General features: G+C 38.2%; 1 protein-coding gene across 2 annotated transcripts; it reads right to left on the reverse strand.

Annotated features, from left to right (window-relative positions):
- Positions 1-445: 445 nt before the first annotated feature.
- Positions 446-12304, reverse strand: LOC142919840 (speckle-type POZ protein-like). Of its 2 annotated transcripts, none has more exons than XM_076062499.1 (9): positions 12192-12304; positions 11498-11619; positions 11166-11314; positions 7281-7408; positions 6320-6497; positions 4874-4929; positions 4319-4441; positions 3150-3295; positions 446-2987 (listed from the first exon to the last, which is right to left on the reverse strand). In XM_076062499.1, the coding sequence occupies exons 1-9, from the start codon at positions 12267-12269 to the stop codon at positions 2843-2845; spliced, it is 1125 nt and encodes a 374-aa protein (XP_075918614.1). In that variant the 5' UTR covers positions 12270-12304; the 3' UTR covers positions 446-2842. The 2 variants fall into 2 exon arrangements, with proteins under 2 accessions (XP_075918614.1, XP_075918615.1); XM_076062500.1 differs by lacking the exon at positions 12192-12304 and adding an exon at positions 12045-12152.
- Between the last annotated feature and the right edge of the window lie 241 nt (positions 12305-12545).

Raw genomic sequence — 12545 nt, forward strand, 5'->3', positions numbered from 1 at the left:
TGTTTTAATTTTTTTACCTACGTGACTTTACCGAATAGAACCAAAGAGTAAGAATGCCACTTATAATTATACACATTAAACAGGATGTAATTGAATGGAGTGGTGGCACTAGGAAACTGACGAAACAACCAGTTCAATTCCCAGCCACAGTTAACATCAGTGGGTGAAGAATGACCGACATGGTGTGGTGAGGCCTTCGTTTAAGCAGTGGGTTGACAAAACGCTGTAAATGATGAACAGTGAACACATTACAATTCTCCAGTGAACTGTTTATCAACACATGGTAAACATGCCTTTAAAAGTGGCAAGGAAATATACACTTAAGTTTACCTTTGGCTCCAAAATACAACTTGTTAAAATGTTGCTGTTGGGTGTCAATTGAAATTTTACATATCCACATATCTGTAACATTCCCAGAGTAAAGAACATGACAACTTAAACTGGACATATTTCCAGGTACATTCATGTTTATTCAACTTTTAAATACACTGCAAAATAGATTCAAAGCTTTCGTGACTGCAGGAATGACTCTTTGGTTCTTTCGGGTAAAGTCGTGTAGTAATTTCTTTCGACGAGACTTTACCGAAAAAAGTGTAACACTGCAAAATGTCATAAATGAAAATATTAACATTATCAAAAACAATTTTAATGAAAAAAATGTGGAATAAGTGGTGCAGAGCTAAAAGCAGCTTTTTTTCTTATATCCAAATACTGATTTCTAGAAGAGATCAGATAACGGTAATATATTTACCATATGAAAAGGGTTTATATTGCCATTTATAATGCAAATCAATTTAGAAAACACGTAATATACAAAGAATGGTTCATTTTGCAATTCCAATCATCTGCTGACAATTCATTGTAAAAGGGCCTTACAAAACATTTATATTACATCCAAAACAGTATTATCTGTAATGGAAAAAGATAAAAGGTCAAACATTGGGGCACTATACCGCATTACTAGCTTCAAGTTTATATTTTTGTATTACAATTGTAGCAACATTTTTTAATTAAACCAATTAACATATTTTCATCTCTGAATATGCATAAAAACTCGTGGGAAGAACCCAAAACTGTCTTGCATGCAATCACACTTTTTCAAAACACACACTTTTTACAAAGACCATATTATTATTTCTGCAATTATATATATTTTTTTGGCAGTTACAGTATATCCATTTTCCAATAAACATTTACATTTGGCGCAAAGTATTTTCAATTTCGGAAGTCATACAAGGCAACAATTTGAAGAGTACATTATCGGTAACTGCCTGATACATTTCAGGGTTCAATTAGTCCACCGCACTGGCTGCACTCTGCTAAGAGTTTTTGTCACACTCACTTACGACAGCATAGACTTGCTGCAGATTAGAACCCCAATCAGATTTCAATGCTTTAACTCTCACCATGACAACAAATAACTTCCCCGAATCACCTAATCAGTTTTTAATTGAATAGGTAGAGTGCAATGTACCATATACATCTTTAGCATCAAATATATATAAGGACGAAACTAAAATATTAAACAAATAACAAAATAAATAGACTGCTTACAACACTGGCTATCCTTAATTTTGCATGTATTATCCAACTTGTTTTGTACGTTTAACACGTAAAAAAACCTCCAACATTCTCGTCGTTTGCATTTGTTCATATCCCAACACATTGCATTAGATTGTAATATTCTTCAAATCGACTCAAATCCATGACACTGCTCATTTGTTGTACTTTCATATTATATCCTGCAGCTTTGAATATTATTTAAATCTGTGCTTCCAAATCTATGTGTGTAATCCTTCAAAGCTTATGCAATTTTATGTACAATTTAATTTTAAGTGAGAGGTTACGTAAAACAGCGCTGATGCAAAAATTATGGTCCTTCCAATCACGTAAAACTCTGGGTTGACATGATGCTACGAGTTGGTAATAGATGAAATTCATAATAAAAACAAATCATTACAATATAATACGAAACAAAACTTAGAAACACAGCACATCTTGTTTCCGTGAATACAAACTACTAAATTGATGGAAATAAGATTTACTTTTGTTGTAAGTCAAAAATCTTTGGGTCATACATGAAAGCCCATACAAGCAAAAAAGTGAAATGTTATGAACTGCGTAACATGGCCAAATTGATGCTGTGCCTTGCCTTTTCTTACACCGAGTACTCCATCCATGCTTTGTTATACGCAGGATACACGACTGCAATATTATCTTTGTCAGTCTTCAAACTCGGCAATCATAGTACTCCTGTTCTAGTCAATGCATAAGCTGTCTGTGCAATGAAAAATCAATCTGAAAAGTTTACCTCTTGAATTAAGGCCTTATATGGCTTGGCACATTCTTATCTTTCAGAACTGGTTGTTCTCTATGCCACTATCTGTAACCTTGAGTACACAGACACTGGACGAATACTCATCCTTCATGTTAAGGTAGACATTGCAGGGTTTTAGACCATTCTGTTTTTACTTAACTAAACAATTGAACCAAATTGTCCTGCCACCTAGGGACAATCACATCGAACGTTTTATTTTACACTCTCTCAATTGGGATATGTCGTGGTGTTTATTAGGCTGTAGTTTTCCATTTTTTCTACATATGTACTTGTTTATAGAGTTGTAGATGTATAGATGTAGCATTATATTACATGGTAAAGTGAATTTGGCCACCTTTTTGTGAAAGTAAATAAATTTGCTTAAATTAACATTATTTTCAAAGCAGAGGAAAGTTGGTAGTCTGATGCAAAGTCTTCACGGTTGTTTGCATGGAGGCCACAGGTAAATAACCGCACCGTGCAGCCCAAGTTTTCTTGGTCATAGATGTTCTTTGCCTGCCACCGTTAAGTCTGTTTGAGACGCTTGCATGGAGGTCCCAGCTGTGGAGACTGGGCCGTGGCCAAGGCACGGAAAGCATCCGCAACCAGGTGAGGGCGAGACAGAACCATGGACTTCCAGCCCGCCGTCTCCATTACGTCCATCGCATGACTGCAAGTACAAGTCAGGGTTAAGCGAGCTCCTAATAAGCAGTGTCTATAAGGATTGGGGCAAACGGTTAGTCTCCATTAAAAGGGACTGTAATGCAAATTGCCATGTAAGCATCATCAATGTTACGCAGCTCAGTGACAGTCACACTCTCACTAGACTTGCCTGTTTATTATGAAGTCAATGGCCCGGGCCTTCAACTGCTCTGCACTGTGCAAATCGGCCAAGATCAAAGTCTCCGCAACATTTTCCACCGACAAGTTTGTGCATAGTGCATTCTCGCACATCACCTTCAACCTCTCTAATGCATACTTGAGAAAAGTAAAAACAAAGTGCAATTTCAGTATTAAGAACACTATTTTCTCTACCTATTTCGCTTGTTTAATATTCCCTCACCCCATCAACTACTTTATAAACGCAGTATACAGCAGTCAAATGTTTGATAATTTTCTTAAAACATGGCATCAACCTTTCAGCATATTTATGTTTTAAGTCATGTATTTATTGATCTCTACTATAATTAGGGGTCCTTGTCCTAAACTTGATTATATTGGTTACAAAGTCATGCAAATTACAAAGGAGGTGAGATGTTGTTTTCCAAGAGCTTAAAGAGTTTGGTTGTTAAGCTGATAAACAATGCAACTGCAAGCCACCATATTTCAACTCTAGCAGAATATGAAACTTTAATGAACAAAGCTTAAACATGCGACTTTATACGATTTGTATTCTTATTTTATTACAATCGCTTTAGGAACTATTGAATATGATGTTCCAGAAGGGAGAGTAATGACTCTTAACTGATTATCTGGCAGATCTTCAGGAACAGCAGGATATCCGTTTCCTTAATAAAAGTATATTTGTTCCAATTTATTTCTATACAGCCATGCCACATCAAACAATCTTTTAAAACACTTCCCTTTATTTTATTACTAATTGTATCAATTGTTAATGTGATTAACAAAAAACCCTCAATACAAGAACACACAGCCAAATGGTTGCACTTAGGATAAAAATGCTGCATGTGAATGCACTTCAATGCACACGTACTAGCCTCTAGCATGGACTAATACCAGTTTGACATTCAATTCCATTGTGAAATTGCATGACAATTTATATTTTTTGTTGAAAATTCAATCATCTCCCAGGACATCAATTCCAAAACCTGAAAGCACTAATGTGAACGTCTGCATCATATACATTTGCTATTCATATTATTTGTGACATGGGCTTTAGAAAATACCTAAATGCTGTTTTAATTTCACTTGCGACCTACAACTGCATACCGATACATCACAAGGTGGTGCGATCTCATGTTAACATTTTAAGCGTGTAACCTTGTCAGCAGCGGCCAGCAGGTCATCGGCCATCTTCTCGAGGTTTGGAGCCCTTCCCGTATAGACAAAACGCATCATTTCCTTGAACACGTCAGGCTCCACATCATTAATCTCCACTCGATTCTGCAAGGTAGCAACACAATATATTCAAATTAACTTCGGCATATATTGGGAGACGAAAATATAGCATTCAATTAAATAAAATAAACATCCGTTATATCTACACAACACATGTAAAGTGGCTCCATTAAAGTTGTATTCAACTTGCCGATGACTATTTATTGCGCGTAATAAATCCATTCTTGACACACATGCAATGGCCTTCTGTGAAATGTTGTATAAAAAATAGCTATAAAATACAATCTAACATTCCCTCGGAATGAATACTTTTTGATAATAAATGTGCAATGCGCCAAAAGAGTTACTAGGGTAATAGTTCAACATTTGACAGCACTCTCAAGAGATACTTATCAACCGATCCATTGTGACAAATGCACCTTGGAAATGTATGATCACAGTATTAATGTGCTGTATTAAGATTGCATTTAAAGATACCTTTTTGCTCTCTTCCATTTCATGTTCAAACATAGCATTAAAAACAAGTGACCGACCTGAAAAAGGTAAAGCAACTGTTAACAAATACAGTGAAACCTTCGATTGCGAGAATAATTTGTTCCGGAAACGTGTTTGTAATCCAAAGCACTCGTATATCAAAGCACTCGTATATCAGTTGTGATCACGTGACGCTCGGCAGACAAAGCGTATACGTACTACTCGTATTGCAAAACCTCACTCGTTTATCAAATTAATATTTATTAAAAAATTTGGCTCGTCTTGCAAAACACTTGCAGACGAACTTACTCGCAATTCAAGGTTTTACTGTACAGTTAATTGGAAAAACACCGGAATGTGGTACAGACACATTTAGATGTTATATCTAGAGATCAAATAATCTAGATACAAAAGAGGTACAATCCAGATCCATATTTTATTTCATATGGCATATCCATTACAGATTTGTCAAACATGGACGCAAATAAATGTCCAAATTAGAGGCTCAAAACCTACACCATAATTGCATTGTGTAAAATGAATTCCTGCACAACGATGATATAGTGAAGTAAATAAAAACGGAATAAAAACTTTAGCAACAGGATTATTAAATATGTTTATCTCTCACATAATACAATATTACATTTATATATATGTAGTGACATCGCGAATGTCATTGTGTAATGCCGGCTATAGAGAGGCACGGCGAGCGATGTATTAACATCGTATTAACATCGAGGGCACCACGTGGATGTGGGTGCAGTACCGGCCCGAGAGGGGCATGGTGAGCGCTGTCTGACAGTGCTGAGTGGCACCACGCTCTGCGTGCGGTGCCGACCCCTACAGGATAGGGTGTGAGAGTGCTGGCCATGGGAATGGGGTTACCAAGGGCCATGGCACTTGACCCCGAAGGACACGTGACCGGTAAAGTGTACACAGGGCCCCCAGGTGGGGGCTAGGGGTGGTCACGTGTCAGGGCCGGGAACCCGCTAGAGGATTCCAGAAGATGGTCGTGGCTAAGGGCGGAGCCACCCCCGCCACAGAGGATAAAAGCCGGGTCCCTGAGAGGGACCGGCTGCTGTTGTTCATCCTTAAGAATCTACGTCCTACAAGAGTCACCAACACGTGGACCCGGACCCCGTGTAATTAGTGTAGATAGCCTGGTGGTCCACCACCATAGGTTGTTCATGTGTTAAGGGGTAGTACCCCGTGTGTTGGTTGAAGAAGTGCGTCTGTGACTCAGTTGAATTCATTACACATATTTACTGATGTATCCTTTAACAAAAAGCATTACAAATTGACGTAAGCATTTGCCAGTGTTAGTTAATTAAATTCAGTGTAAAACAGGAAATGGCTGTAGTTGATTACCCCAAACTAATTACAGTATCATTAATTATATGGTTCTATTGTACACTAAACGACGCATGTGTTGCTTGTTGTGGCACAGACCTGCCAATACGGCCTTGTGGGCTTTAAACTCCTGGCCACCAACACGAAGCAGGCAGTCAGTGAAGCGGGAATTGTCCCAGATCTCCCCGAAGTCAACTGCCAGCCGGCAATCTGGTACTTTGAATGTACTCATGCTGGATTGACCAGAAATGTTCACGGAATCCTGCCCCACACTAACCTGCATAAACATCAACCAGCTTTGAGAAGGCATTTGATGATTTTTTTTTACAAATCCTCACTTAACTTCACATTTTGCATGAAGATGTAGGCTTTGGTTCAATCAAGCAAGCAAATCTGCACAAACATCCTATATCAGAACAAGTGTTGTGAATAATGCCAAAATAGTGGTCCGTGAAATGTTTTTCATATTAATCAATTTTCATTCTATATTTTTGTCAAGTTATTTTACACTGTATAAACAGTTTCAACAGGTAGTGAGGCCCCTAATTATGGGTTCTGCACAGCAACAGAGGAAGTGAACAGCCCTCCTTGATGTGCTTCCTTTCATTATCAAAAATGCTTGTATTTTGTAAAGGATTTTAAAGGTAAAAAAATTTAATCTGGTGATTAAAAGGACCCCCCCAAGGACAATAAACATTTACATCAAACTGGCTGATGTCCGAGAATAGGAAAAGGAATTCATGTGGCGACATTTAAACAAAACACATTATGTAATACCTGACATTCTAGTTTATAAAAATGTCAAGGTTTAAATATAAACACTATCCAGAGGGAGAAAACCTAAAAAAAATTACGCTTGATTATTTAATTGTTGTGCTATGTTAACTCTAGCACCAGTGGAGGAAAAAAGTGCTTGGAAAACTCATGTTAACAATTTCCTTGTATGGAACAGGGAAAGTAATTATTACAATCTTCAATTAAGTAGAATATTGACTCCAACTGTGCAATTGTAATGAATAAAATAGAAAATTACACAATAGCCGCAGCATGTCATACTTACTTCACCAAAGAGTGTCAGTTTGTTATCTGGAAGCAAGCTATTAGATTCATCAAGCAAAAAATCTCTTCGAATGAATTTTTTAAATCCCCAGTCTTTTCCTTGGACAAAGCGGTATGCTCGCGGGGTCTCTGTAAAAAAATAGGTTTCAAACAATACTCACCAGTTCTTACAATAAACTGTGGTAATTTCATGTAATGGGAAAAAAAAACTTCATTATATTTTCAAAATGTAAAGATAGCAATGTATTCTAAAGCCCTGCGCCACGGTGGCAGTCAACTACCTCGCCTGGTATATAGGTCATGGGTTCGATCTCAACCCTGATGCCTGTATATTTGGAGTCTGCATGTTCTCCTTGTGCTTGCATGTATTTTTATCCAGGTCTTCCGGTTTTTCCCTCCATATTTATAAAAATCCAGAGTATTTGGCTGCTATGCATTTCCACACAATAAGCCATCTCGTTAGGCTATTGTTTGTGGCCAGGGCACTTCTGAAAAAGAGCTATGTACAGTGAGGAAAAAAAAGTATTTGATCCCCTGCTGATTTTGTACGTTTGCCCACTGACAAAGAAATGATCAGTCTATAATTTTAATGATAGGTTTATTTGAACAGTGAGAGACAGAATAACAACAAAATCCAGAAAAACGCATGTCAAAAATGTTATAAATTGATTTGCATTTTAATGAGGGAAATAAATATTTTACCCCTCTGCAAAACATGACCTAGTACTTGGTGGCAAAACCCTTGTTGGCAATCACAGAGGTCAGACGTTTCTTGTAGTTGGCCACCTGGTTTGCACACATCTCAGGAGGGATTTTGTCCCACTCCTCTTTGCAGATCTTCTCCAAGTCATTAAGGTTTCGAGGCTGACGTTTGGCAACTCGAACCTTCAGCTCCCTCCACATATTTTCTATGGGATTAAGGTCTGGAGACTGGCTAGGCCACTCCAGGACCTTAATGTGCTTTTTCTTGAGCCACTCCTTTGTTGCCTTGGCCGTGTGTTTTGGGTTATTGTCATGCTGGAATACCCATACACGACCCATTTTCAATGCCCTGGCTGAGGGAAGGAGGTTCTCACATGGCCCCGTCCATTTTCCCTTTGATGCGGTGAAGTTGTCCCGTCCCCTTAGCAGAAAAACACCCCCAAAGCATAATGTTTCCACCTCCATGTTTGACAGTGGGGATGGTGTTTTTGGCGTCATAGGCAGCATTCCTCCTCCTCCAAACACGGCGAGTTGAGTTGATGCCAAAGAGGTCCATTTTGGTCTCATCTGACCACAACACTTTCACCCAGTTGTCCTCTGAATCACTCAGATGTTCATTGGCAAGCTTCAGACGGGCATGTATATGTGCTTTCTTGAGCAGGGGGACCTTGCGGGCGCTGCAGGATTTCAGTCCTTCACGGCGTAGTGTGTTACCAATTGTTTTCTTGGTGGCTATGGTCCCAGCTGCATTGAGATCATTGACAAGATCCTCCTGTGTAGTTCTGGGCTGATTCCTCACCGTTCTCATGATCATTGCAACCCCACGAGGTGAGATCTTGCATGGGGCCCCAGACCGAGGGAGATTGACAGTTCTTTTGTGTTTCTTCCATTTGCGAATAATCGCACCAACTGTTGTCACCTTCTCACCAAGCTGCTTGGCAATGGTCTTGTAGCCCATTCCAGCCATGTGTAGGTCTACAATCTTGTCCCTGCCATCCTTGGAGAGCTCTTTGGTCTTGGCCATGGTGGAGAGTTTGGAATCTGATTGATTGCTTCTGTGGAAAGGTGTCTGTTATACAGGTAAGCTGAGATTAGGAGCACTCCCTTTAAGAGTGTGCTCCTAATCTCAGCTCGTTACCTGTATAAAAGACACCTGGGAGCCAGAAATCTTTCTGATTGAGAGGGAGTCAAATACTTATTTCCCTCATTAAAATGCCAATCAATTTATACAATTTTTGACATGCGTTTTTCTGGATTTTGTTGTTGTTATTCTGTCTCTCACTGTTCAAATAAACCTACCATGAAAATTATAGACTGATCACTTCTTTGTTAGTGGGCAAACGTATAAAATCAGCAGGGCATCAAATACTTTTTTCCCACACTGTAGCTCAGTGGGCCTTGCCTGGTAAAATAAAAATAGTTCAGTTTAGCTTTTAACTTCAAGGTAGATGAAAATCAGACCTGGATTTAAGTGTATGAAGATATAGTTCATATGGATTAGGTGAATGTGTTTGTGTATTAATAATGCTTGTCTTTGTAAACATGGTTGTGTGACGTGAGTTACATGTTCAAATAAACCTACCATGAAAATTATAGACTGATCACTTCTTTGTTAGTGGGCAAACGTATAAAATCAGCAGGGCATCAAATACTTTTTTCCCACACTGTAGCTCAGTGGGCCTTGCCTGGTAAAATAAAAATAGTTCAGTTTAGCTTTTAACTTCAAGGTAGATGAAAATCAGACCTGGATTTAAGTGTATGAAGATATAGTTCATATGGATTAGGTGAATGTGTTTGTGTATTAATAATGCTTGTCTTTGTAAACATGGTTGTGTGACGTGAGTTACATGTTCAAATAAACCTACCATGAAAATTATAGACTGATCACTTCTTTGTTAGTGGGCAAACGTATAAAATCAGCAGGGCATCAAATACTTTTTTCCCACACTGTAGCTCAGTGGGCCTTGCCTGGTAAAATAAAAATAGTTCAGTTTAGCTTTTAACTTCAAGGTAGATGAAAATCAGACCTGGATTTAAGTGTATGAAGATATAGTTCATATGGATTAGGTGAATGTGTTTGTGTATTAATAATGCTTGTCTTTGTAAACATGGTTGTGTGACGTGAGTTACATGTTAACATTACCAAAGACAACACCAAAGCAAATACTAAGAAAAAAACATGAAAGTTTAAAACAAAAAGATAGATTTAGACTCTCAGAGAAATGTTAATAGCCTTAGCAAAGCACAGTAAATGTATGGATGTCATCACTTAAAATAGTTATCGCGCATTGAAAGAGTATCCTGAAAGTAATAAGGCAATTATAAAACAAACAATATGAACCACTAAAGCAAGGTAAAGGAGAAGTGTGAAATGGGATGAAAATGCCAACCTTTGTAAAACCACCAGAAATGAATAAAAAAATGGATGAGAATACAAACAAAAATAATGAAGTTGTAATAAACAGTGAGTGCAAGCAGCCGTCACTTGATAAATTACAATGGAATAACACATGGTGAAGATTGTAAAACTAGGAAAAGAAATGTCCGTGAATGACAATGTCCAGGTACACTAAGCAAAATAAAATTATTATTGGAGGGTCAATATCATGGAAAACACAAAAATATGCATAATGGAAACTCCTGAAGGTGGAACAGGATCAAGATCACTTTTGGAATATGAATTTGATAATGAAAAGTTGCAATGTGCTACAGGATGAAAGATTCCAATCTAGTGCATATTACCTACTATGAAACACTGATTACAAATAGAAACACTGACAAATGGAATAAAACTACAAAGTACACAAAGCGTGGAGAGAAGTATGTTGAGAATTACAGTGAGAAACTGAAAGAGGAACACGTTGGTCAAATCAAAACGGCAAATTAGAGACATCATATTCACTGTTGTAAATATAGATTGGGCTTGGACAGGACACATCGCTAAATGGGATGGTTGATGGATGAGACTAGTGGTCGAATAGGAAGAAAAGTAAAGTACATGCCCAAGACGATGTCAAACGTAGACAAGGAGATATTAGATCAGCTCATGTGAAGGATGAGGGATGGTGTTCGTAAGGTTTATAAAATGTTTCAAGCAGTCGATAAATAATGGCTGATTATGATATAATCCTGTTACCAAATACACATATGACGTGAATTGATACTTTAATACAAGTAGTTTCACCCATAGCCTTGGTTTCCTCTCCCTTGGCATTAAGAATAGAAATCTTGAACTTGGCGTAGACTTCACTCTTGGGACAGCTGACCAATAACAAGGACGATAGGTAATCTTTGCTCTCTTCGTCAAAACCCTCGGGGTTTATGCGTAGGCACCTGATTGAACATATGAACAAGACATGGTCGTTAATATTAGGTGTGTATGTACGCGCAGACTACATTACTAAAACAATATAGTATGAACTAAAACATGCACTATGCAAAATTGTTCTAGTAAAGCACCTCCGTGAGCATTGTGATTTTTTTTTAATGTCATAAAATAGCCAGAATTTACTGTACCATTTCAATGTATCATTGGTGCCTGCTGAAAATGTAGAACTCTTGAGAACTTGGCCCATTTCTTCAAGACAGAAGCTGAAATTGTTGATGGTCCACATATAAGAGAACTTTACGACCTTAACCTGAAACACACGAGCACATAACAGCTATAAAGCTCATGCATTACCATAAATACATGACCATTGACAAACCCTCAAGTATTTCACCCACACATCTGAATATTGTGCTCAAAAAACACAAACTGTCTATAAGGAAAGAAACATTACTGTAAATGAAAGGGTCTTATTAGTGTTCTGGGATTACCTTGCATGTTCATTACTGCACAGCGTTAACACAACAAGTCTCAACATGTCATAGATTAGAGTGTGCAATAAAAGGCCTTTTTATTTTTTTATTTGATAAAAACTGCTGCCCCTTTTGTAAAAATACACTACCAGTCAAAATCAGAGACAATTATCTAGTATAATGTTGTTAGTGCAATTCTATGAACTTTGCAATCTGATGTACAAAAATAGCCTGTACAATGATAATCCATAATTGCACTTACACATAATTATGAAACCATTTTGGATGGCTTTGCGCGATGAACAAAAAAACGTGTAAAAGTTAAATACATTAGCCATGCGCATACTTTGATCGGCACAAGACGGGAGACCCGTTGAATGTGATTGGCCACAACAGGGGAACAAGTTACCTGTGTGTAGCACCAGCTTTCTGCGATGGGCACATTGGACATTTCAGACGGAGGTGGAGGGCTCGGGGCCCTGGACATGTTTGCATTGAATGCGAGGGAAGTGACATCATCAGGTGACATTAAGAGGGAAGTGACATCATGAGGTGACATTAAGCAAGAAGTGACATCATCAGGCGACATTAAGAGGGAAGTGACATCATCAGGCGATATTGACATGTAAGTGACATCATCAGGCGATATTAACACGTAAGTGACTACGAGATTACGAGTTAAATGTTCTTGCTGTGGTTTTCACACCTGACGGTGATTGCTTGTGTTGCGGTCGGAACGTCGTGAGAGGGGAGGGAGGGTGGG

The sequence above is a fragment of the Petromyzon marinus genome, unplaced genomic scaffold, assembly GCF_048934315.1.
Source record: "Petromyzon marinus isolate PM22_M1 ecotype Great Lakes invasive population unplaced genomic scaffold, UKy_Petmar_22M1.pri1.0 PM_G_Scaffold_62, whole genome shotgun sequence".
Classification (NCBI taxonomy): domain Eukaryota; kingdom Metazoa; phylum Chordata; class Hyperoartia; order Petromyzontiformes; family Petromyzontidae; genus Petromyzon; species Petromyzon marinus.